Source organism: Phyllostomus hastatus, unplaced genomic scaffold, assembly GCF_019186645.2.
Source record: "Phyllostomus hastatus isolate PE091 unplaced genomic scaffold, TTU_PhHast_1.1 phas_scaffold_317, whole genome shotgun sequence".
NCBI lineage: Eukaryota > Metazoa > Chordata > Mammalia > Chiroptera > Phyllostomidae > Phyllostomus > Phyllostomus hastatus.
The window spans coordinates 6,442,323-6,469,432 of NW_025334023.1; the positions used below are offsets into that span (position 1 = coordinate 6,442,323).

The window sequence follows — 27,110 nt, forward strand, 5'->3', positions numbered from 1 at the left end:
CTTCCCTAATATCATTCTTGACCCATTCATTGTTTAATAGCATGCTATTTAATCTCCATGATTTTGAGTGTTTTTGTTTTTTTTTCCTTCGGGTTGGTTTCTAGCTTCAGTCCCTTGTGGTCTGAGAAAATGCTTGGTATGATTTCAATTTTCTTGAAATTCTTGAGGCTTGTTTTGTGTCCTATCATGTGGTCTATCTTTGAGAATGTTCCATGTACATTTGAAAAGAATGTGTATTTAGCTTCTTTTGGATGGAGGGCTCAGTATATATCAGTAAAGTCCATTTCATCAAGGGTATTGTTCAATGCCACAATATCTTTGTTGATATTTTGTTTAGAAGATCTGTCCATTTTTGATAGTGGGGTGTTAAAATCTCCCACTATAATTGTGTTGCTGTCCATATCTTTCTTGAAGTCCTCTAAGATTTTCTTTATGTATTTGGGTGCTCCTATGTTGGGTGCATATATATTTACAATATTTATGTCTTCTTGATGGATTCTTCCCTTGAGTATTATGAAGTGACCTTCTGGGTCTCTCTTTATGGACCTTTTTTGGAAGTCTATTTTGTCTGATATGAGTATTGCTACCCCAGCTTTTTTTTTCCTGTCCATTTGCTTGGAAGATTTGTTTCCAGCCCTTCACTTTCAGCCTGTGTAGGTCATTTATCCTGAGGTGGGTCTCTTGTAGACAGCAGATATGTGGGTCATTTTTTCTTATCCAATCAGCTATTCTATGTCTTTTGATTGGAGCATTTAATCCATTTACTTTTAAGGTTATTATTGATAGGTACTTATTCATTGTCTTTTATGTATGTGTGTTCCTCTCTCTCTCTCTCTCTCTCTCTTCTCTCCTCCTTAAAGCAGTCCTTTTAGAATCTCTTGCAGAGCTGGTTTGTTCGAGGTGTATTCTTTTAGACTTCTTTTGTCTGGGAAGCTTCTTATTTGGCCTTCAATCTTGATCGAGAGCCTTGCTGGATATAGTAGCCTTGGTTGCAGACCTCTGGTTCTCATTACCTGAAGTATTTCTTGCCATTCTATTCTGGCTTGAAGTGTTTCCATTGAGAAGTCAGCTGTTAGCCTTATTGGGGCTCCCTTGTATGTTATTTCCTTCTTCTCCCTTGCTGCCTTTAAGATTCTCTCTTTGTCTTGAAATTTTGTCATTTTAATTATGATGTGCCTTGGGGTGGGTCTCTTTGGGTTCCTCTTGATTGGGACTCTCTGTGTTTCCTGGATTTGTGTGACTTTTTCTCTCGTCAAATTAGGGAAGTTCTCCTTCATTACTTGTTCAACCAGGTTTTCGATCCCTTGCTCTTCTTCCTCACCTTCTGGTATCCCTATTATATGGATATTATTACGTTTCATATTGTCTTGCATTTCTCTTAATCCCTCCTCATTCTTTCTGAGCCTCTTTTCCTTTTCTTGCTCTTTCTGGATGCTGTTTTCTACTTTGTCCTCCAGCTCGCTAATCCGATCTTCTGCTTCATTGATCCTGCTTTTCATTCCTTCTACTGTGTTCTTCAGTTCAGAAATTGTATTCTTCATTTCCTCTTGACCTTTGTTGAGAGTTTCTATTTCCTTTTTCATGTTTATATAGTTTGCAGTGAGATTGATGTAGTTTCCCTCTAATTTCTGAAAGCTCATTGTGAGTTCATTGAACTTCCTGGTAATCATTGTTTTGAACTCACTATCTGATAGTTGGGTTGCCTCTATTTCATTTAGCATTTTTCCTGAGGCTTCCTCGTTTCCCTTCAGTTGGGGGTTGTTTCTTTGTTTTCTCATTGTTCGTGGGTTTCTTCTTTGTTCTTCTTGTTTGTTAATTTGAACTGTTCTGATTCCCTGTAATTATGGTGTGAACTTCTGTGGTAGAATTTTTGTGTTTCAGTGGTGCAATCTCCTTCGTGTATCCTGGTGGTCACAGCTTTGCCCTACTCTTTTTTGGGATCAGTTGGAGGAGTAAGGCAAAATGGTTTAAAACAGCAAGATAGTATACTATGATATTTACTTTAGCAGCCAGTAGAGAAGAGATGGGTTATCCTTTGGCTCCTTATAGTGTAGCCGTGATCCTCCACCCCACTATCCACGTTTTAGAAAGGATGGAAAGAAGGTAAGACTCTTATTGGGGACGAGAGGATTGTTAGTTGGATCTAGAAAGCTGTGAGGCTGTGGGAGGTCAGCTTCTAAGGTAGGGTTGGACTAAAGATTAGTATATAGGAGTAGTGAGTAAAAGAATAGAGACAACCCCCACAATAGTATAGTTCAGAAAATTGCAAAGTGGGTTGAGATCAGGTAGGGGTATTGAGAAGCATTTACAATTGTATAGACTAGGTCTTACTAGCAGTAATAGTAAAGTGACAGTCTTGTGGTAGAATCGATGAGGTCTAGATAACAAGAATAAAGAGTATAGAACCTTGAGAAGTGTATTAACGGAATGCAGATGAAGGATAGTAACTTATCAACACCTTGTGACTGAGATACCAGGGGGAACCTATCAAATGACAGTATAACCAGCCAAGCAAAGAAGATTATACAGAAAGAAAAAGAATACCAAAATATTATTAAAATAAAAAAATGTCGTAAAAGTGAGAAAAAAGATAATACAAATTTACAGTAACTTGCAAGATTAAAACAAAAGGAAAGAAAAGCAGAAGATGTGGTGCAGGAGAGATAAATTTGGAGTGGAAAGAATAATATTAGGTTGAATGGAAGAGAAACATAAGGGATTGCGAGATAAAAATAATGAGAATTGAAAAAAAAATCACATAAAACACAAGATAAAATCAGTCAACCAACAACAGCCAGAGAAACCAATAAAAACCAAACAAAACCAAAAAACAAACAAACAAACAAACAAACAAACAAAAAACCTCTGGTTGGTTTCTAACTGGCCAGACCAGTTTTTCTGATCTTGCTAGCTTCAGCTGGCTGAGGGGCCTTTGAAATGCTTCTCTCTCTCACAACCAGAACTCAGCCAGTCTGTCAGGTACCCGGGGCGCTCCCGAAAACACTGGTGCGAGAGAGTCAGTCTTCCCGATGAAGGTGCGGGAGCCCAGCCGTTTCCAGCTCCGTGTTCCCTGCCGAACGGCTCTTTGACGGAATGTTGGCGCCTTTCCCGGCTCTCCTGGTCGGGCTGGCTGGAAATCTCTGAGCCACCACTGAAGGAATGCACCCAGCCCCTCGTCCCTCCTGGGATCGCAGCGCGAGATTCCGGGATCACAGCGCGTGATTCCTGCCTCCCTATGGGGCACGAGCCGAGCATGGCCGGCTTCTGCTCTCTACCACTCTGCACTTCCACCGGGCTAGAGATGCCCCTGGTCCTGCCGGCTAGAGGCTCTCACTTCTGGGCCTCTGGGCGGGATTTCATATTCCCTGGGCGATTTTTTCTCAGTCCAACTGGCCAATCTGTTCCTTCTAGCAACCCGTTCTCCCCTGGAGTTGCTCACCCCCGTATTCGGGGGAGGGAGGGAGCAGCGACTTCCCTCTCCCGGGATCCCTGGGGCAGAGCCCGGAGCACCAGGCGGGCCTGGGGTCTGCGCACCCGAGACCCCGCACTGATCCCTGGGCCCCTTTTGTCCTGTAGCCGTCTTCTTACTGTCTGGTTTTCCAGTGAGTGCAATAATTTCTGATGTCCTGCTTTCAAAAGTGATTCGGCAACCCAGCCCACTTGCTCTGCCTCTCCACCGATCCGCGAGTTTCCCCCCTCTTCACAGAAGCTGAGAAAAACGCTGCCTACAGTAAAGCCGCCATCTTCCTCCGCTACTTTGTATTTCTTTAACTACTAGTAGTACTTCATTTTTAAGACAGTTTACTTGCTATCTGTATTATCTTGTGACTTGACAATTCTTTTGTGGGGCAGGTAGACAGACATTTGTAAAATGAATAATATGATGGCACAAAACTAAGAAATATTTAATATAACAGATGTAAAATTAGGAATCTGTAAAACACATTTTAAGATTAAAATGCCACATGATATTATAAGCTATTTCTTAAACTCTACCTTAATTTACTATTGTTATTCCCTTGTTTTGATTTTAGAACTGTTGATTGAGATATACTTTATATAAATAATTGAGGTTAATAAAGAATATTACAATTCAAGAATGTGCTCCAAATGCTATATACCTCATTCTCATTACTATCATTAAAAAAGAAAACATTAGGCATGATTTTCATCACTCAGCTGAATCAGAGTGAGTGAGAACAGAAATTCCCTAGTGGTTCCTACTTTTACCAAGTCTGCTACCACTCGCTAAGCTGGTGAGGAGAAAGTGTACAACAGGTCTCTGTCATGCTGCCATGACTTGTTGACCACATCTCAGTAATTCTACGAACTTGGTGGGCCTACAATGAACAGGCAGGTGTTTTAGAATGTGGATTTGGTGATTCAGACCTGATCGTAGGTAATGAAACAAACAGCTTTGGATGGATGGTCAAGAGAGGCTTACTAATGTGATGAGGAAATTCTCATGGGCTATATAATAGAGCTGGACTCCAATCAGGACTCTGCAGTTACCCTTTCTATTTTTAGAGAAAGGAGAAGGTTCAGGGGAGTTTTTATGGCTACAGATTGACCGGCTTCTTTATCTCCTAGTATCTTGTATTTAGGTATGGCTAAAATATGCTAGGAGCTAAGGCACATAATTAAACATTTGTTTTTTTATAAAAGATTTTATTTTTTATCTTTAGAGAGAGGGGAAGGGAGGGAGAAAGAGAGGGAGAGAAACATCAATGTGAGAGAGAAACATCAGCCAGTTGCCTCCTGTACACAGCCCAAATGGGGACAGAACCCACAACCCAGGCCTGTGCCCTGACAAGGAATTGAACTGGTGACCTTTTGCTTTGAGGGATGATGCCCAACCAACTGAGCCACACTGGTCAGGGCCAAATATTTATTCTTAACTTCAATCCAGACTTTTAAACTTAGAATTATAGGGAATCAGGGTTAGAAGAGAATCGACAACCCAGTGGCTCACTGGTTTTTGCTTGAAAACATTTAAAGCCTGGGAATCACTGCCTCTGAAACATAGCATTCCATCCTTGTGTAGCTCTGAATGCTAGGAAGAGATAGGTATATCTAAAATCTGTCACTTATTTCCAAGGTTTCAAAGGTGGGACGATTTCTAACCACTAAGGAGGGCAGTAACTGCTTCTGATACTCTAAGTACATGTGAAGCTTTCAGAGGCAGAGCTAAAAAGGCCCACTGCTTCAAACAGGTGCTGCAGAGTTCGTTATCATGGAAGAACAGGAGTCAGGTAGTCCAGCTGAGGCTGGTGGCTGGTGGTAAGGGACTGAGGCTACCCTTGATGAGCTGTTCTGCTTTCTCTATTAGTTCGTAAGTGTCAAACAAGAGATCCATTTCTTGCTTGGTCTTGCTTCTAATACAACTAAAACAAGCAAAAATCTCTTGGGATCTTAGCAGTTTTTGCAGGTTCAAGTTATGCCAACTTTGGAACTTAACTTTTCTAATGCTATTTTTAGAGGAGTGCAAAAGACATATTTATCTTTGATTACAAAACTCCTTTATTTTAATATTTGAGTTCACTGGAAAATTCAACAAGCAACCACATTGGTTTTTGGTCTTTCTGTCTGGTTTTTGTTTATCTGGAATATTTGCAACTGCACAGTAATAGCTGTGGAACTGGAAACTTCTGAAACTTTTGAGTCACCTTCAAAATCATATGGCATAGTATGATATCTACCTTTTTTTCCTGGATTTCTTTCAAATCTGTCTTCCTAACAACCAAGGTACCTCACCAGTTAAACCCAACTATTTCCACATTGGTTATTATGAAATTAGTGAGGTAGTTGCTATATTAGTCAGGATAGGTTAAGTTATGCTGTATTAATAAGTAAACCCAGAAGCTTACAACAGGGCTTTCTTAATCTTAGCCTTTAGTGACATTTTTGGCCAGGTAATTCTTTGTTTTGAAGGCCTGTCCTGTGCCTTGTGAGCTATTTAGCAGCATACATGGCCTCTACCCACAGATGTCACCTGCACACCCCTAGCTGTGACAACCAGAACTATCTTCTGGGAAGGTCTGAGGGGGGAACAGTATAACCCCTGATTGAGTACCACTGCTTTACAACAATGAATTGGTTTTTAAAAACTTGTGCTACATGTCCTGGTTTGAAGCTAATTAAAAAGCTGCTTTCTGAGGTATTGCTGATCTTGTGTCAGATGGAAAAAAAGAGCATTTGTCCAGAAGTAAGGTATGTGGATCATGTTTTCTTAAAAGTCTTTGGCCAAAGCAAGTCACATGCAAGTTGCTAAGCTCATGTCAATGAAGCAGGCAGTTCCCCAAGGGAGTAGCGAGTGGCAACTATTTATGTATCACAGTGATTTTCAACCAGTGTGCTGCAAGAATTGTTAAAACATGCAATACCTGACTATTTAGTCAGGGGCACTGGCCTCTTTTCCCTTATAAAACTTACAATGGCCAAATAAAAAAAACTGACAATGGCCAATACAACAATTGCCATCCAGTGTGAATGAATCAACATTATACCTATTTTTTGGTCAGATTAGCAAAATATGTATTTTTTGGTGTGCTGTAAAATTTCAGTAATTAGTTTGTGCATGCCATGACATGAGAAAGGTTGAAAATTCCTGACGTATCATAAAACAGTTCACCATGTTGTCTGTCCCCCCGCCCACCACCTACCTTGACTCTTCCCTTTCCACTCCTCCAATTCCTCACTGTTAATTAGAATTAGGGTCGGACGAGTACTCCCCCTATTTTCTTCCTCTGTACTCTGGGAGAGGTGCTTATCAGTAGAAGAGAACTTCCTAGCATTTGAATAAAAATTTTAGAAGACACCTAGATAAAGTCCCGCATCACTATTAATTATGTAATAAGAAGAAAGAACACATTCTTTCTATGTTATCTATGTCCTTTCTTTGTCTAAATGGTTTGAAAATTCTCAGGTGGCTGAATTTCCTGAATGTTTTCTTGACTTAGCAAATAAAACTGCCTCTCCTCTTAAGAGATCTGTTTCTTTTGAGGAAGACATTCCTTTACAATGTCTCATAAATATTCCATGACCAAAGGGTCCTATTTCTTTTTTGTAAAGGACAAATTTATCTCTTTCTGAAGCAAGGCCCACAAAGGTTTCATTCTCTTCTCTTCCCCCACATAATCTTCTCTTTTACTTTAGGTTTAGTTTCCCTTCAACAATGTCAGATTCATATACTTCCTGCTTTTTCTTTTTTAATAATGATGTCCTCCAATCTATCTAGAGATTCTGCTTACTTTCTGGGAAGCTAGAATGTAGTAAAGTATTTTTAACTAAAAATAAAGACATCCACATTGTGTATACTCAGACCTGCAGTTTCTTCTGATATAAAAACTACTGCATTCCCTAAAGATCACTAGAACAATCTCAATTTCCATTCCAGGTAAGACTATCCTATCTGTATCTCCCCCCTGGTAAATACTGGGTTAATTTCTACAGAAACTACCTGTTTCTCCAGAGTTCTAGTGAAGGTAAAAGGGACATCCAGATAGAATATAAACTATGATGTGAGGGTGCACAAAATTGTAAAATTTAGAGGGAGTCATGCGACTTTCTTGAGAAGAATGAGAACAACTTGGTTGCGTGTTGGCCAGGTGACAGGCGGTGAGCAGTTAGAGTGCAGACAGGCTGGGAAAGGGCGAGCTGTCTGGAACACTGGCAGGGGATTACAATGTACCTTCATGTGCTGGCAGGAGTGTGGGTTCCAGAGACTAAGGTTGCTTAAAGGAACAGGATGGAGCAATCCTGCTCTGGATTCAGGAAAGTGAAAATTCACTGGCTGCATAGTGAAATGTCCTTTTAAAGTTGACCACATTTGATCACTTCTGTAACTAAAATCCCCATTTGTGTTCATGTGCAGCTTTAGGAGACTTGAAGTAAGTAGAAGTGAAACTGAGGGTTCCTAGGACTTTGATGAAATATAGCTTTGAATCCTGGCTCTAGAAATCATCTCTGCCACCCACAGAGACCCAGCCTCCTCTCTTGCCCTCCACCCCCATCAGCAACCCCAGAAGACAGTAGCCTGGACCTGACTAATGATCAAATGGTCTGGACCTCTGGCAGGCTACAGATAACATCGTTTTGTTTTTTAATTGATTTCGAGAGAGAGAAACATTGATTTGTTGTTCCATTGATTTATGCATTCATTGGTTATTCCTGTATGTGCCCTGACCTGCAACCCTGGTGTAATGGGACAATCATCTAACCAACTAGTTACCTGACAAGGCCAAAGCCAATATCTTGACCTAAGTTATTGTTCAGTTCCTGAGCCCTAAAGTGGGATGATCTCCTGGTTACTTTCCCTTAAGAGAGAACAGAGGGATGCCAGAAAAGACCTCAAAGCTGTCCTCAAGACTGAAGAAATGATCCACTACTCTTACCTCACCTCTGATCAATTAGCTCCCAGCACAATCTCAAATTCCTAACCTACTGTTTTGTGATTTTGTCCTATATTATCTGTAACCCTACATTGCCATCATGAAATTCAGGCTTTTGAGCATTAGCTTCCTGTTCTTCTGGATGGCACCACTCATAATAAAATACTGATTATTTCTCCACTGCAATTCTTTAGTGTTAGGCTCTGCTAGTGATGGTTAAACAAACTCTTTCTGTTCCGTAACAGAACTTTAGTTCTGCTGTCTGTTCACTCTCCTACACAGATAACGATAAAGGCTAAAAATAATTTTACTACACTCTGCTCATTTCCCTAGTCTTAAACAAAACTCATTCCTCTCTGGTTCCATCTTCTAGGCCAGAATGCGCATGGCACATCTTCCTCCACTGTGTATGAGCTTCGATCTTTCCTTAGTCATGCAGCTGCAGCGGCAAGCTATCTAGAAATAGTCTGTGTTGGTATTCAAGCTGAACAAGCTCTGGTCTCTATTTATGACACTCCCTTTTGACTCCTATTCTTTGATTCCAATCAATGTACTGAAAATAAAATTCAGACCTTGAAATTAAAAAAAAAGGTTTCAAATTAAAACACAAGCAGACTAGATAGGAACAAGTCCTTTAATACATTACCTTTTTTTCCATGCTAAGTTTAAAGACAGGGGAAAAAAAGTTTAATGTTCCTTCCTCTGATACCTCTCTTCCTACCTTAGTATTTTTAAATACTGATGAAAAACACAAATTGAACACCTCCTTATTCTCATAGTCATCTCATAGACCACTACCAACAATGGAGCAATATTACATACTATTATCAAAAGACGAATGTTCCACAAACCAAAGGAAACATGTTTGTGGTTTTAGCCTCTATGAGCTTTTTCTCTAACTGCTGACACAGACTGTATTTTGCCCCTAAAAACAAGGAGGCACACAGCTAAAAAAGAGTACCTTCCATGTAATAGTGTAAAGATGCAGATGCAGATAGTAGCGACTGAAAGTGGAATCTGGCTAGTACAGTGGCTAGTCTGAGAGCACTTTAGATGGACTGAAATGTACACTTTGAACTTTGACATGGTATCCCAGAACAGCCATTAGTCCTAGATATGGGAGAAACTGGCAGTTCCCTTCATCACAGTTTCTGCCGATTTGAGGTTCATGCTATTTTGATGCAGGTTGATTAACTAGCTCCATCCCAGAGAAATTCATTAGCTACCCCCTGACTGAGTATTCTTCCTTCCAAGTTGATTACAATAGGTACTTTACTGAATACCCACTAAAGCTTAAATTTTCATAATTTGTTAAGTAATATTGAAATGATTTGAAAAAAGAGAACAACTGTGGCTGGTGTGGCTCAGTTGGTTGTAGTGTTGTTCCATAACCAAAAGGTTGTGGGTTTGATTCTGGGCTGGGTGCATGCCTGGGTTGCAGGTTCAATCCCCAGTCCATGTGCACACCATCCATAGTCTGGATTTGTTCAGGAGGCAACAGATTGGTATTTCTCTCTCATACTGGCATTTCTCTCTCCCTCCTCTCTCTCTCCTTCTCTCTCTAAAAGCAAGGAACAAATGTCCTAGGGTGAGGATAAAAAAAATTACTATATGATTTCATCATATGTGGAATCTAATGAACAAACTGAACTAATACGCAAAATAAAGACAGACTCACAGATAAAGAGTGGGATGACAGCTCTGTGGGGGGGGTCAGAATTTGGGGGGATGAAGGTATAGGAAGGTGCAGCCAGGGAGCCCCCGAAAGAAGGATTTGTAATGGGGTCCAGAATTCAAGGTGTCCAGGAAAAATTAGAAAGATATATAGGATGTCCTCACCCTCCACCACAGGTATGAGTTGGGGGAAGGACACATGGAGCAGGACCATTGAGAGCTACTTTGCATAGCAACAGCTTTGTAGCTAACCTCTGGCCTGGTCGTTTAGCACATCTATAACCTTTAACCAGTTGCATAGATATGTTAAATAGCTGTGGCCCTGTTCTGAGCCAGGGGGATGGCAGGAACTTCCCCCCAAGATGTAACTGGGAGGCAACTCCCCCTAGTTACAGCGCCTGTGTGAGAGCTTGGAGATGATTGGCTCCACAACATGGAGCCACCCCTGTGCAGACTCACAATGAAGCCCAGTAAAGCTGGAAGGATATTTAAACCCAGACTTGACGGCCATTGAGGAGAGAACCATGCGGTTTTGGCTAAGTGGAGAGTCCTGCAGCCATGTAAGGAGAGGGACCATGTGGCTGTGGCAGTGAGGAGAACCACGTGCTTTGGCCAGAGTAGGGGGACCCTCACAGCCATGAGAAGAATCACCACGCTGCTTTAGCAGAGAACCACCACGCAGCTTCAGCAAAGAATCACCATACAGCTTCAGAAGAGAATCACCACATGGCTTTAGCTGGAGATCCCAGCAACACAGCTGATGGTGCTGGGAACTGAGGGAGGCCTACCAGCCGAGCATAGATTACTGGGAAGAACCGGGGGCTGCCTGAGCCATGGACTTCTATTTCTTTTCCTGAGATACGGTACCCCAGACTGGGCAACGGGGGAAGGAAGGACTGTGTGTGTTTGTGCGTGTTTTAAGGGACTTTGGGATTTTGACGAAGACATTAAGTCATTACTCTTAAGGCTGTGTAACTTGAATAAATAATTCCTTTCCTTTTCCCCAATCCCTAACATGGAGAGCTATAATTCTCTGGCGAAGGAAAAGGTGAACCTAGTACAAGGGGACCCCAGGAGAAAGAGGGGTCAATTCGGTAGCATCGTGGGACCCTCTACCCTGGTGGCCAATCAGGGAAAATCATGGGAGACCACATGTGCAGTAGCTTTAAAGTAATACAACTACTTGTACATGTGCAGTAAAAGCCCACCAAAACTAGCCAGGAAGGATCTGCCCTATAAGAATAGAGTTACTCCAGCCCATGAGGTCAATCTCTGCTTGGAGTTGGCCTGCTCCCATGTTCACTTATATAAACTCTGGGTGTTATGTTCAATTCTTTGTCCTGACCACCAAGAACCTGGTTACCTGTGCCCACCTGTGACAAAGGGATTGAGTAAAAAAGAATAAATGAGAAAGAATTCGTGGACACGAACAACAAACGGTCAGTGATTGGGGGGGGGAGTGGGCGTAGGTGAAAGAGGGTATAAGATGAATAAATGGTAATGGAAAATACAATAAAAGTGATAATAAAAAAGGAAAAAATAAAAAATAAGAAGTGAGAACATTATCTGGTATTCTTGGCATCTCATCAGAACTGTTGGACAGTCACTTCTTCCTAATCACACACAGTTGGAATGAATGGATATTCTTTTCTGTGAAGCCATTTCCCTAGCTAAATATTTGCGACCTGCTCTGGGGGGACTTATTCAGAGACCCAGATTCGGGGGCATGTGGCATTTTGCACACTTGCTTGGATTCATTTCATTTAGGCCCAAGATTTCTTCCCTTCAAATGATCAAATATGTTTGATAGTTTACAAGTTATTTTTATATATCCAATTGAGGAAAAACTTAGGCTACCTGAAATTAGAGAATCTTAGAGCTGGTTAGTACACCTTGGAGGTCACCTAATCAAATTCCCTGGTTTCATGGAGGGATAAATTGGGAATCAGATTGTACAGACTTGCCTAAGGTCATACAGCTAAGTAGTAAGAGCAGAATTTCAAACTCAGCACTACTAACTTTTTAGTCCAGTGTGCTTTTCATTATAACATAGTGCATACCTTCTCTGTGTGAGTGTGTATGTTTTGAAGAGGGTGAGGAGAGAAAGAAAAAGAAATCACTGTAAAAAGATACCATTTTACTATTTATTACCTGTGGCCAAACTTACAAGTGTCAGTTAAACATTTCCCCACCCTTTTCTTTTGATTCCCTAGACAGGGAACCTGTGAAACACGACCTGTTGTAATTTTTTAGATTGCATCATACCCACTGCAGAAACTTTTCCAACCCTACCCATAACCTGTTATTATAGCCCTACAAAAGAAGCACAGAATTTAGTTATCTGGCCCAAAGCCTGTTCATTCACCACTGAGGGGTGAAAGCAGGCACGTTATACAAGTGGGTTGAAAAAAATTCTAGATCTCTGAAGGCAGACTTGGAAGTTGACAGCATAGGTAAACACAGCTCACCTTCTCGCACAACCACATCAAAACTACAACTAAAATATAGAACCACCATCACTCAGAACTGTCAGAAATCAAGCTGAATGAAGTCTGACAACTACGGTAAGAAACCACATCCATCCAGACTGGTAGGAGGGATGGAGAAGCAGAACAGGCTGGTACCATATCTATGTGTGGTGGACAAAAATTTGTGAGAGATATCTCGGGAGAAAGTAGTTCCTGCCCCAAACTAGGACACCCAGCCCAGGGTTCCAATGCCAGGAACATAAGTCCCTGTAGCTTCTGACTGCAAAAACCAGCGGGAACTGAGTCAGCAGAAGAAACTTCTAGAGTTCCAAGCAGTTCCCCTTAAAGAACCCACAAATGGACTTACTCATATTCACTCTCTCTGAGCTCCACAGGGTAGCAGCTTGAAAGGCACGAGTGACAGATGGGGAGGAAATGAAGTGTCTGGGATCAAAGCAAGAATTGGCGGACAGTTTTCTTTCAGACAGAAAGGTGGGCAGAGGCCACTGTCTCTTTCTGAGCCCTCCCTCACAGAGCTAAAGAGCTGGCAGGCCAGTGCCACATCTGGGAATTCATCAACCTGGCTGACACTGTCTGCCCTGCCTTGGAGATCCCCTGAGACTCTGTCCCACCCAGCTTCAGGGCCCACCCAAGCTGTTAACAGAGACTTTTGCACACGAAAGGCTGGCCTTGGCTCCTGCTTCACAACTTCCTAAATCCTCTCAAACAAGCAACAGCTGACCTCAGTGAGCCCCCAGCTCCTCTTGCTAAGTAGCCTCAGGACCTGGCACTAGCAGCAGTCAGCCTAGATTCACAGATTGGCTTTGTCTGGGAATCTCCAAGCCCAGCACAAGTAGCAGCCATTTCAGATGCTTTATAGCTCATGCAGGGTGGTCCCAGGGAGGATACAGATCGGGGCTGACATTGGCTTGTGCCACCAGGGAAATCCCATAGCCTGCACACTCAGTGAACAACTATAAACCACATCAGAGCACCACCACCCTGCCCCTGCACAGCTGATCCTCCAGAGGGTGGAGGTTGATGGTCACTGGTCACAGCCAGTCCGTGAAGCTGACTAGCTTGGGTAAATCCCTCCCACTGAGCTGCCAACAGCAAAGCCTCAACTACAAGAGGGTGTACTCAGCCCACATGAGGGCACACCTTGAGTACCCAGATAGGGGAGGCTGTTCCATTGGTACCCACAGGACACCTACTACATTAGGCCATACTACCAAGACAGGGAGTCATAGCAGCTCTATTTACTACACAGAAACAAACACAGGGAAGCTGCCAAATTGAGGAGACAAAGAAACATAGCTCAAATGAAAGAAGAGATCAAAACTCCAGAAAAAGAACTAAACAAAATGGAAACAAGCAATCTGTCAGAAGCAGAATTTAAAACACTGGTTATAAGGATGCTCAAAGAAGTGAGGACTTCAACTGCATAAAAAAGATCCAGTCAGAAAGGAGGGATACACTAATTGAAATAAATAACAATTTACAGGGAAATGACAGTAGAGTGGATGAAGCTGAGAATCAAATCAATCATTTGGAACATAAGGAAGCACAAAACAACCAATCAGAACAGCAAAAAGAAAAAAGAATAAAAAAAAAAAAACGAGGACAGTGTAAGCAGCCTGTAGAACAACTTCAAGTGATCCAACATTTGTATCACAGGGGTGCCAGAAGGAGAAGAGAGTGAGCAAGAAATTGGCAATCTATTTGAAAAAATAATTAAAGAAAATGTCCCTAATTTGGTGAAGGAAATAGACATGCAAGTCCAAGAAACACATAGAGTCCCAAACGAGATGGATGCAAGACACATCATAATGAAAACGACAAAAGTTGAAGGTACAGAAAGAATCTTAAATGAGGCAAGAGAAACAGTTACCTACAGAGGTGTTCCAATAAGACTGTTAGCTGATTCTAAAAGAAACTTTGCACGCTAGAAGGGACTGTCAAGAAATATTCAAAGTTATGAGAAGCAGGGACCTACAGGCAAGATTGCTCTACCCAATAAAGCTATCACTTAGAATTGAAGGGCCAATAAAGTGCTTTCCCGACAAGAACAAACTGGTGATGATGGTCCTCATTATCACCAAACCATTATTATGTGAAATGTTAAAGGGACTAATTTAAGAAAAAGATCAAAACTATGAACAATAAAATGGCAATAAATACATGTATATCAATGAGTAAATCTAAAAAAAAAACTAAGCAAACAGAATAACAGAGACAGAATCATGAATATAGTGTTTTGATGGTTGCCAGATGGGAGAGGGATGCTGGGGAATGAGTGAGGGGAGTAAGAAGTACAAGTAGGTAGTTACAGAATAGCCATGGGGATGTACAGTACAGTATAGGAAATGGAGTAGCCAAGGAACTTATACACATGACCCATGGACATGAACAATGGTGGGGGGACTGCCTGAGGGAGTGGGGGTTGCTGGGTGGAGGGGGATAAAAGGGGAAAAACTGGGACAACTGTAACAGCACAATCAATAATTAAAATAAAAGGAATTTAGGTAGCTAATGAATCAATGTTATAATCTATGTTTAATGTATATAGTTTAACTAAATTGTATTTCAATAATTAAGCTCTGAGTACTACATAAATTATAAAGTATACTATAGTACCATTATAATCTCTTCAGGTTTCAAGCTGTGAGATATCACCAGAGAGCCTTGGCATAATAAGTTACCCTTCTAAGGTCCTTCTAAGTTAAGAAATGTCCGTGACCACAGTCTATGAGAGAAATGCCTTTAAGGAATCTTATGCAAGAGCATGTTAGGATGTGGCAACACACACACAAATATTTTAACATTCTTGTGCTTTGTCACAGTAAAGACTTTATCAAAATCTAGGATGAAAGGAGAGGGGGCTTCATATATTTATTTATTGTGCTATTTACACACCCAAACACTGTGCTTTGTATTTTTCATATATTACCTAATTTAATCCTCACAACTCTAGAAAGTATTATAATCTTATTTCTACAGACTGGGAAACTAGATCTCAGAGAAATGGGATGGTTTATTTAAGATCATATAGTTTATAACACACAAACCTGGAACTTGAACCCAAGAGTGTCTGATTTAAAACCACTGGACTTTCCTTTATGCCATATTGCTATCACTCAAAACATTTAGAGTAAAAGCACTCTTTAGCTTCCCAGAAATGTCCTTAGCAAACCAAGTCACTCACTCACTACTTGTCCACTCTGTGTCTAAAACTGCTGGGCTCTATTCACCTATCCATCCAATCACCACCTATCCATCGCTAAATAGATATGAGGTGCCTGCTATGTACCAGGCATTATGCTAGGCACTGGGGACACAATGATGAGTGAAAAAGATGTCCTCAAGTCGTTTGGCATAGAGGAAAGAGTCAGCAAAGATTGTCATACAAATAAACATAAAATTAAGTCTGTGCGTGGAACCACTGCGCTGTCTAACAGGGGTGTCGGACTCAGTCTGGAAGGTCGAGGAAGGTTTCTCTGGGGAAATGATGACTGCGTAGAGATCTGGAGAGTAAGTGAAATTACTTCGGTGAAGAAGATTTCTGTAGATTGAGGGAACACTATATACAAAGATGCTGTGGTGAGAGAACGCACTGCTTGTCTGAAGACATGGAAGAAGGGCCGTGTGCATGTAACAGAGAGAGCAAAGTGAGGCACCACAGTGCTCGGTGGGGGAAAGACTCCCTTGAGGGAGGAACAGCCAGGCTGCACTGGGCTTGCAGGCCATGTAAAGGAGTTTGACTTTTATCCTAAGAGCAGAGGGAGGCCACTGAATGTTTTTAAGAAGGGAGGTAACAGGATCAGATTTACATTTTCTAAAAGCACATGCTGAAATGGGGGGAACTAACTCAGAGGAGGAAAAAAACAGTACAGAAAGATCAGTCAGATTTCCTCACTGGTGCAGCTCAGTGGACTGAGTGTGGGCTGCAAACCAAAGGGTTGCCGGTTCAATTCCCAGTGAAGGCACATGCCTGGGTTGCAGGATGGATCCCCAGTAGGGGGAGCTTGAGAGGCAACCACACAGTGTTTCTCTCCCTCTTTCTCCTTCCCTTCCCCTCTTTCTAAAAAAATAAATAAATATGAAAAAAAAAAAAAGATCAGTCAGGAGGCTACTGAAGTAGTTCCGGCAAGAGATGATGCCGTCTTAGTCTAAAAAGGTTAAGAGTGGAAATGAAGAGAAGTGGATAGATTTGAGATACATTTAGGAGTATAAAAATGACAGAACTTAAAATAACGAATAGGGAAAGCGAGAGATGAATATTTCAAAAATTAGTTACAGGCTCATACAATGAAATGGACAGAGAATACTGAAAGATCAAACTTGGTGGGAGGACGGGAGAAGAGTAGCAACCCTAGGGTCGGTTTTGGGTGTTAAGTTTGGGATGCTTCTGAGACATGTAGACAGCAACATGAATCCAGAGCTCAGGGGAGAAGTCTGGATTAGAAATGTAAATTTCTGAGTTATCTGAAAAGAAACAGTAAACCGTGGATAGAGATGAAATCACTCATGGAGAGAAAAGAACACAGATGGAGTCTTGAGGAATCTCAATGTCTAATGATTAGTGGAAGAGGATGAACCTGTAGAGGAGACTAAGAAAGTGCAGAGAGGTGAAGTAAGCCTGCTGGATTCAATGACATGACTATTATTACGGACTTTAGAAAGCACTGCTAGAACGTGGTGTGACGGGTGGAAGTCACGTTCGAGAGGTGGGGCAATGAGCTGTAGGGGCCATGGTGGTTATTAAAAACTCATTCGTCAAATTGAAAAAACTAAGAATTTCATTTGAGAAAGCAAAACTCATGCAGAAGCTACAAAAAATAGACATAAATCTACCAGTTTTACTAACTCTTTAAATGTTATAGAAATCTAGAAAAGGGAGGATCACGGTGACTGGGTAACACAGGATAAGTCTTTACAGAGAAGGAAAGCCTTAAGCAGGTTAAGAAGTACAAAACTGAATCAAGAAAAGTGCTCAATCTAGGAAAATTACATGAGAAGACGACATGGTATATGTGGGTGGGTAGTGGGGAGATGGGAGGTGGTGGGAGTGGGATGTGGTGGAGTAATAAAAAGGCCAAGAGATACATGGCCCTCTGTTTTGTGATGTTAGCTTAATATTGAATTATTTAGGATTGTATAACCTATGCCCTAGTCTCTCTTATTTTTTGCTGCCAACCTGTTGGCCAATTCATTTCTCAAAATCAATGACACCAGAGGCTTATTAGGGAAAGAAAAAATAGGAAATCATAAATCAATTGTGTTGTTCATTTGATTTGGATAATGCTGCGTGCAAGGTGGGAATAAATAAAATCAATGGCTAAAATGTAACTTGGTATTTGTGATTATGAGGCAGTGAGACAGAGTGGAAAAGAACAGGGGCTTCAGCCCTGACCGATGTGGCTCAGTTGGTTGGGCATCATCCTGCAAAGTGAAAGATGGCCAGTTTGATTCCTGGTTAGGGGACATGCCTGGGTTTCAGTCCAGTCCCAGTAGGGGTGTGTGCGAAAGGCAACTGATCAGTGTATCTCTCGCACACTGATATTTCTTCCCTTCTCTTTCTCCCTCCCTCCCCTGTCAAACAAACAAACAAACAAACAAACAAACCATAGACTTCAGAGCCAGAGGCAGTCAGGTTTGAATACTAACTCCTCACTACGTTTATAGCCTTGGGATGTGCAATTAATGTCTTTGCATCTCTAACACAGGAGAAAGATTAAGTTTCTTGGCAAGGTGTTTCAGGACTTAGAGATGAAATGGTAACTCTTGCCTCACAGGAATCTCCTAATTGTTGGCTACTACTTTTTAGTAATACTGTAAGAGAAAACAGGAAATACGTGCGAAGAGATAACCTTGTATGCCCTGAGATGGGGATGTTTTATTTACTAGCAGGTCCTGATCTACATTTTTCTGCTGGTGTTTATATAAAGACAAGTGGAAATACCAAATAGCAAAGTTTAGTTTTGGAACTGTTTCTGAGCTAAACATATTTGTATCATAGGCTTTTATAATTAATGATATTAAGTATATAACTATTCAGTACATATTTAAAGAGTCAGATATATTCTTATTTCATACACTGATAATTTTGTAAAGTAGCAAAGAATAGAAAAAAAGTAAACCAGAAGAATTAAAAAAAGCAACTAAAGTTAGGGGTGAAAAAAAAAACCTAGAGGATAAAAAAGGCTAAAGAGAGCAGGGAGAGAGAGAAAGAGACAGAAGAAGAGAGAGAAAGAAGGGACAGAAGAGAGCTGGCAGGAGAATCTGCCCAGACTGCTTCTATCCCCTGGGGTGCCCTCCCCTCACTGTTTCTATCTGACAGCCTCCGGCTCTGCTGGGCCAGCTCTTCCTTTCTCCTGCCCGCCACACTCTGCCCACTGCCCCCTCTGCAGTCTCCCATCCAGTACTTAACCGGACAGCACACCTGGTTTTGCTATACAGTGCTCTAGGCTACTTCCCCTCAGTTATAAAAAGCAAAGCAAAACAAAACATAACATACCTACATTTGCATCTGCTAAACTAAGGACACCTCTGTCTTAGAAATGAGGAAAATTTAGAGATGCCTTTGAGAAGATTTATCATTTTAAGAGATGTAAAGTGATGAATTTAATTTAAGAAAGTATACTAAAGGATAAAATTAAGTCAAGGGAAAAACCCAGACCCTGAAATGACTAACCCCGATTTATTTAGTGCCTTTCCTTACTGTGTGCTGAGGCCCATCTTCATTATCTCTCATGTAGAACGGCTTGAGTGCTAATGGGTAATTAATGACAAAGACTGGTACATTGCCACAGTGCTTCACCAGGTACTTTTCATGTTCAGTGTGTAGATCGACACCCCACTGCAAGAGGAGAAAAGAGATCATCAAAGGAGAAGACAGCTGAAATATACAATGCCGGACCTGAAAATAACCTGTATCAGTTCTCTCCCTGAAGATCAATAATGTGTGGAGCTGTCTCCTGAGGTTCCACAGACAGCTAAACTAGACAGAGGTATGTGTTAGCAAGAACATCCAAAGGCCTGGAAAGATGAAAGCTAAAACTAGTAGATAAGCACTATGTTCTCTGCCACCCATCTCAGGGAGCAGCGTTTAGCAGATGAATAGCATCTTCAGGAAAATGAAGTGCACCTTCCCCAGTGTATAAAAACTGACTTTAGACTCATAGTTTTTATTAATATTGCCTAGAGCTTCTTCTACAGTTTCTGTTTATAAGTCTCAGGAAATTAAATGATGAAAGATAATATTTCTAATATTGAGTCCATCTTTGGCTAGATGGCTTCTCTCAGTGATTTTTTAAAAAATAAGAGTCAGCTGATATATCTATCAGATGCTCTCTGATGAATATTTAATAACACTGTTGATCTATTTATTCAGCAAATACTAATGTGCCTATTAAATCTTAGGTACCATGGTAGGTATTAGATACAGTGGTAAGAAAAACAGAATCCTTGACTTCATAAAGCTTCCAAAGGATGAAACAAACATCAAATACAAAATTATACAAAGAAATTAACTGATTACAAATATAACAAGCACAGGGCACTATTATAAGAGGATCTGACTTAATTGGGGTTGGGACTGATGTAAGAAACAGTTTGAAGACGAAGGTACTACATTCTAAATGTTAACATACTGCTCCCATCTGTCTGGCAATATCTTAATTATACGGAGAAAGTAACTGCACAGGAATGAGGAGACTTGCCTCCAACATTATGTGCATGGTCACTGATGAATCATGTGACCTCTCTGGACCTATATCTTTGCCAATAAAATAAGGGAGTGCTTCAAGTAAAAACCCAAATAATTCAGTATTTTCCAAAGTGGACCATAAATTAGAACACTATAAAGTTCAACAGAAAAAGAAACCTGTTTAGTGTGTTGTTTAAACTCACTTGATCACTTAACCTCCTGTCACCTGTCAGCCCCTCTCAGACTATACTTTGGGAAACACTGAGCGAGTTGATTTCTACACTAACAGGCTATGACTGCCATTCTTTTTAAGGATTTTCATCTTGCTGAACTTGGGAAACTTCTTTATAACCCTTTAGTTGATGTTCTAGCAAATGATATATTCTACTTCAAAATTATATTTCATTTTAAATATTTCAACAAGGTTGAACACACACTGAAAAAAGCCAATGTACAGATAAGCAAATCCTGCTAATAAGAGAAATAAGATTATTTTAAATAAGATAAGGATGAGGAAAACATATTTACACACACACACACACACACACACACACACACACACACACACTACCTCTGGGGTGAAGGTGAAGTTCTGGGACGCCTGCTTTAAGATCTCCACTGCTTCAGTGTAAGAAATGCTGGAGAGAAACGGTAAAAGCAGAGAAAGGTCAATATAATGGGCTATGTGCTTGGCACTCTTCTAGGCACTGCAGATACAGTAAATAAGAACAAAGATCCTGCCTCTATGGAGATGTTCGCATGTGTGCGTGTGCGTGTGTGTGAGTGATGGGGGTACAGGTGGGGAGAGAGAAACAAATAAACAGAAATATGTAATATATGATGCCAGGGAGCTTATTGGTGTTATGAAGAAAAATAAAGCAAGATGAGAAAACAGAGGATGATTGAGGGTGCTGTTTCAGAAAAGATGGTCAAGAAGGCCTCACCAAGTTGGCAATATCTGAACAGTAACCTGAATGAAGGCAAAGAGTCACATAAGTATCTGCAGGCAAGTATCCCAGGTGAAAGGAACAGTGGGTACAAAGGCCTGAAAAGGAGGCCTGAGTCTGCTTATTCAAGGAACAAAAAGGTCAATGTGACCATAGCATACTGAACAAGGGGAAGAATGCCCGGAAATTAGATAGGAAAGGTAGTCACAGGTCAGATCCTATGAACTCCTTCAGGCCATGTAAGGGCTTTTTAATGTACTCTAAGCACTGTTTAGAACAGTTAGGGAAAACTGCCATTGGTTACCTCAGTAAGAAACCCTCATGCCTAAAGCAAGCCAAGCCAAAAATTTCTACAAACTATTTGAATAAATAATATATGGACATCGTTTTAAAAAATCAAGATGTATAAAAGAGTATATACCTTCTTTCCATTCTGTCCCATAGCTACCTAGTTAGTTCCTCTCCTTATACATTCGCTGTCAGTGTTTTGAGTGCCCTTCCAGAGGTTTTATACGTCTATAAGCAAATATTAATATATAATCTCCCTGTCTTAAAATAGATGGTAGCCACAGAGTATACCATACATTTTTTAAATCTTTATTCAGTAATATAACTTGCAGATCTTTCCACATCAGTGTATGAAATGCTTCATTTTTTGAACTGTTACATGTATCTGAATTAGTTTTAACCAGTCATCTACTGATGGGTACTTCAGCCATTTCCAATCTTTTGCAATTATAAACCATTACTACATATATTTATTTTATACTCTTACAAATGATTCTTATATACTAGTTTTGCAAATAAAAAATGAAATTGTTGGATCTTCGGCAGTATCTTTTAAAACATATAAAACTGCAAATGCAAATACGCTTTCACAGGGCTATACTGATTTGTATCCACCAATGACACATAATAATGCCAGTTTCTCTAAGTCTTCTGCAACCGTGCTTCGGGTGATTAAAAACAAAAATCCACAAAGTCCCAAAAGAACTTTGAGCTCAAACTATAACTTACCCAACACAAACTTATTCTCTGAAAAAAAATGAAGCTCATGCTATAATAACTGGAAAGAGCTGTATCTTATAGCACAAATAAAGTCCCCAAAGCTATGTTTTGAGTGGTAAGTTTTTTCTAACATGAAATTTCTACTCAAATTAAAAATCTAATATTGAATAACAGGTAATTTCTAAAGTAAGAATGGTGTTGGTAGTAGTAGTAATTTTTAAACCACCATTTTACAGAAGGGAAGTTGAAGCTCAGAGAGGACCCATTAACTTGCCAAAAATGGCTCGTCTAAGTAAGTAGTGAACCCGGCTGTGCTGACTCCGGAGTCTAAGCTCTCAATGGAGATCATGCCTCAACCACTTGGAGTTTCATCTGTTCAATTAAAACAAAAGATTTGGGTTTTCCCTCTCACTCTACCACCACTTACCAGCTATGTAAATCACTTCACTTTAATGGAAGCATTTTATAAACTTTTTGTAATGTGCTATAACACATTAAAAAATTAAGTATTGTCACTTGTAAAAAAGGAGGTTGGATTATATTACCTAACGTTCTTTCTGCTTAGACATTCCATTGTTCTAGTCCATCATTACTTGATATGATCTATTCATTACACAGAGAAATATAAGAGCAATCAAAAAGGATTTTGTACCATTAATATGTTACTGTTACATTATTAAGAAAAATGACTCTCATGTCCAAATGTCTCTTGTTATTCTGATATTCTGTCCTCTTCCTTCCACACCTTAAATTGAGGCAGAGCTTTCAAGTTCAAATTACAGGTCTGATACTGGATATTCCTAATGGCCTTCATCAACTCTCTCTACTAATTTTTGTTGATATATATATATAGAGACTATTTCTTCTCCTTCCTAGAAACTACCTCCAAAGTGCTCTGAGGAAAGAATTTGAGAAGACACTGTAAGATAGCATGATACAGTATCAAAATACCTTCATGTTTCAAATTTTTAATTGTTGAATGAAGAAAGTTACTATGAAGTTGTTGGAGTAAGACTGCTATGCTAAAGAGATCACTGTTAGTATTCTTTGCCTCATATTCACAGAGACAAACAAAGAGCAAGTAAAAAGGTAAGGACTCTATATTTTAAAAGCCTCCATACCATAGCAGGGGTGTCCAACCTTCTGGCATCTCTGGGCCACACTAAAAGAAGAGTTGTCTTGGGCTACACGTTAAATATGCTGCGACATATAATCAATCACGCACAAAAAAATCTCATAATGTTTTAACTAAATTTATGGTTTTGTGTTGAGCTGCAAATGCAGCCATCTTGGGTTGCATGCGGCCCGTGGGCTGCAGGTTGGACACCCCCAGAAGGAAATGGAAAGTAAATAAATTCTATTTTTGCTTGATAAAGCTAAATTCAATTACTACACAAATCTTTTAAGTAATATATATTTATATGAAACAACTATAACAAGTAGTCAAGAATACACTGAAATTTATTGAAAAGACTATAGTCACATGATGTTTTACGTGTGTGTGTTTCAGGAAGTATCTCAATTCTAATTCATCATGCCTAGGTTTACTGTCATGTCCTCTCCTGGCTGTTAAAATCTCTGGTCTCAAAGACTGACCAACGTGCCCACCCTCACCCCCTGATCGCCACCACCTTGAGAATCCTCAGTATCATGTCATTTTGTATATTCCTCTGGTGTTTAGGTCCCTATTCATTTCTAGCTCCTGGGACTTCTAGGGAACTCAACAAGGTATTTTAAAAAATAAAATAATTTTATAATATTTTAACTAGTGTTTTCAGATGGTTTGTAGCAGGAGTGTTTCCCAGTTATCTGCCACACTGCTTCAGCAATGGGCATTTGGACCCTTCACCAATATAAGACAGACAAATGGTCCCTTTATAGATGAGAAAACTGAAGTTCAGAAAGGTTAAAATTTACTATTAATCAGGCTCATAGTTGTAACTAAATAATTATTCATGTGACTACTGGGCTATTTATATTTTTCCCTAGACTTTAAATTCCATAGCAGGACCGATCCATGCCTATTTTCACTACTGAATCCTCAATGACTGGCACAGTGCCTAACTCAAAGTAGGCAGTCAATATGTATCCACTGAAAAATATTAGTCCATTCATTAATGGCTAAAAAGTGGCAGAGGCAGGATTAGAATCCACTATACTCAGTGTCTAAAGTAAACAGGGATAGGAATTAACGGGGACCTTAGGGAGAGGACCTAGTCTACAGGAGAACACCCTCAACCCCATGGTCACTCAGTTGTCATTTATTAGTTCCCTCAGTTATTCAATAGGTATTTACTGAGTTCTTAAGCACTGAGGGCACAATAGCAAACAATATAAACAAGCTTCTGACCACATGGAGGTGACAGACACCAAACAGTAACCACACACATAGATTTAAAACTCAACTACGATTTGTGCTGTGTGGAATGGGTGATGGTAACAGCACAGCCCATGAGGTCATTTCCCCAACTTCAGTATTTTACAGACTCACAGCACAACAGTTAAGTGATACATAAGCGTCTTAAAGATAGTGGGTGAGCTACAACTACTCTAGCATTAATTTTAATGCCCTTTCAAATATAGGCAGTACAGTGGCTTAAAGATGAGCTTTGAAATCAGACATACGAGTTTGAATCTCCATTTCATCTTTTCTTTGCCTCATCTGAGTTGATTCATCCATAGAATGGCAATAACTACTACTCACAGACTTGTGAAGATAATATGAACTACTAATGTGTGCAAAGTTTATCAATGGCTCACAGTAAATATTCAATAAATGGTGGCTATGTTTTCCCCCCCACCTAAGGTCTAATTTCTTAGGTAGGAGCTACATTACTTAAGATGTTCTCCCTGGTTTTCTGTCACCAGCACAGATTTCTAGATGCCCAAATTACTTCTTTCCTTATCTACTTAATTACTACTTTTATCAATTTGCTTATGTCCAGAGCTCTCCTATAAACTCCAGATCTGGACATTCAAACTGCCTTCCCAGCCTCTATAACTAGATGTCTGAAAAGCTTCTCAATCTTAAAAAGGTACCTGATACCATCCCCTCTCTTCCCCAACCCCCTGCTACTCTCATGGCTTCCCCAACCTCAGTTCACAGCAATTCCATTTTTACAGCCATATAGGACAAAAGCTTTGAAGTCACCCATTACTCTTTCTCCTTCTCACTCTCAGCAGACCCTGTTTGCTCTATCTTTAAAATATATCCAGAACAGAACAACTCTCTACCTCCATTACAACTACCCTGGTCTGTGATGGTTAATTTTCTGTACAAATTTGGCTGGGCTATGGTATCCAGATATTCAATAAAATGTTATTCAGGATGTTTCTGTAAGGGTGTTTTTTGAACGAGATTAAAATTTAAATCCATGGACTCTGAGTAAAGCATACTGCCCTCTACAATGTGGGTAGGCTGCATCTAATCTGTTGGAGGTCCTAACAGAACAAATATTGGCCTCCTCTCCACAAGAAGGAATTCTGCCAGCAGACTGCCTTTGGACTCTAACTGTCACTCTTTCCTGGGCCTCCAGCCTGCTGGACTACTCTATCAGATCTGGAACTCGTCAAGCCTCCACAATTGCGTGTACTAATTCCTTAAATAAATCTTTTTATATATACACCTTGCTGGTCTTGTTTCTCTGGAGAACCCTAATACATGGTCCATCCATGTTGTCTCAAATGGCAAGATCCATTTCTTTTTCATGGCTGTGTAATATTCCAGTATGTTATCAATCTAGTTGGTTTTCTGTTCTTACACATGTTCTACTACAGTTTATTCTCAAAAAGCAGCAAAAGTGATCCTGTTAAGTCCAATTCAGATTTTGTCAGCCCTCTGCAGGGAACCCTTCAATGGCTTCCCCATCTGATCCAAGTACAAACCCAAATTCCTCACGGTGACTTACAAGGCTGCAAGTGATTTTTCCATCCATGCCTCGTCTCGTACTTTACCTTCTTTCTGTATTCACTCTTCGCTATTACTAGAACACATCAGGTATGCTCCAACCTTAGGGCCTTTATACTTGCTATTCCCTCTGCCTGGAATGGTCTTTTCCCAGATATCTACACAGCTAGTTCTTTCACTTTCTTTAGATCTTTACTCAAAAATCATCTCAGTGAAATCTTCCTTGCTACGATTTCTAAAATTTCTACCTCTTCATTCTTTTCTTGTCGTCTCTTGTGTACTTTCTCTTCCCTGAGTTTTCTTCTCCTTAATATTCATTCTCACAGACTACATGTTTCACTTCTTTTCTTTCTTCACTATTGCTACGTCCACCAGAAATGTAAGCTCAGTGAAGGCAATGGATTCCATCTGTTTGGTCACTGCTTTAACACAGTTTTTATGGCCCTGGCCCTTAAGTAAGGAGGTTGTGGCATTGGCAGGTTCTAGGTGATATGAGCTCCCAACAGGATGGTCCAGTTTGTTTGCAACAACAGTCCGGCGAAGACGGTCCACGTGAGGTGCAGCACTGATGACACCATCAGTGACCTCAGGAAATTGACTGCAGGCCAAATTGGTTCACACTGGAATGAGGTCGTGCTAAAGAAGTGGTATGCAGTTTTTAAGGACCATGTTTCTCTGGGAACTATGAAATCCACCAGAGGATGAACCTGGAGCTTTACTATCAAGAGGGCAGGATTCCTTCCCCTTGTCCTGCCTGCCCCTCCCCTCTTCTCCCACCCTCACCCACCACACTGGTATGGACGCTTGTTTTCAAAAAGTCATGTTAATAAAAACTTGGAAGCAGGGAAAAAAAGAGTTTTCTTCTAGAACAATGCCTGGCACATAGTAAATATTCAATATAAATTTAAGTGAAAGAAAAAACCTCAAAGCCTTCACTTATACTTCACTGTCTTTCGATTCTCTATCTGGTGGCTGCTGACTCTTCCCTCCTCTTCTGACTCCACCTCT

General features: G+C 40.4%; 1 protein-coding gene and 1 pseudogene across 3 annotated transcripts in view; one reads left to right on the forward strand and one right to left on the reverse strand.

Annotated features, from left to right (window-relative positions):
* The window catches only part of NARS2 (asparaginyl-tRNA synthetase 2, mitochondrial), a 118,816-nt gene that overhangs the window by 10,434 nt on the left and 81,272 nt on the right, over positions 1-27,110 (reverse strand). The window contains exons 10-11 of one of the 3 annotated variants that reach the window (XM_045818123.1): positions 20,812-20,878; positions 19,254-19,391 (exon numbers count right to left, since the gene is read on the reverse strand). The exons of 1 other annotated variant lie outside the window; for it this stretch is intronic. In XM_045818123.1, coding sequence (XP_045674079.1) covers positions 19,254-19,391; positions 20,812-20,878 — 205 coding nt within the window. The remainder of the gene's footprint in view (positions 1-19,253; positions 19,392-20,811; positions 20,879-27,110) is intronic. One more of the 3 variants, XM_045818124.1, reaches the window with a different exon arrangement.
* On the forward strand, positions 26,610-26,929 carry LOC123805297 (annotated as a pseudogene).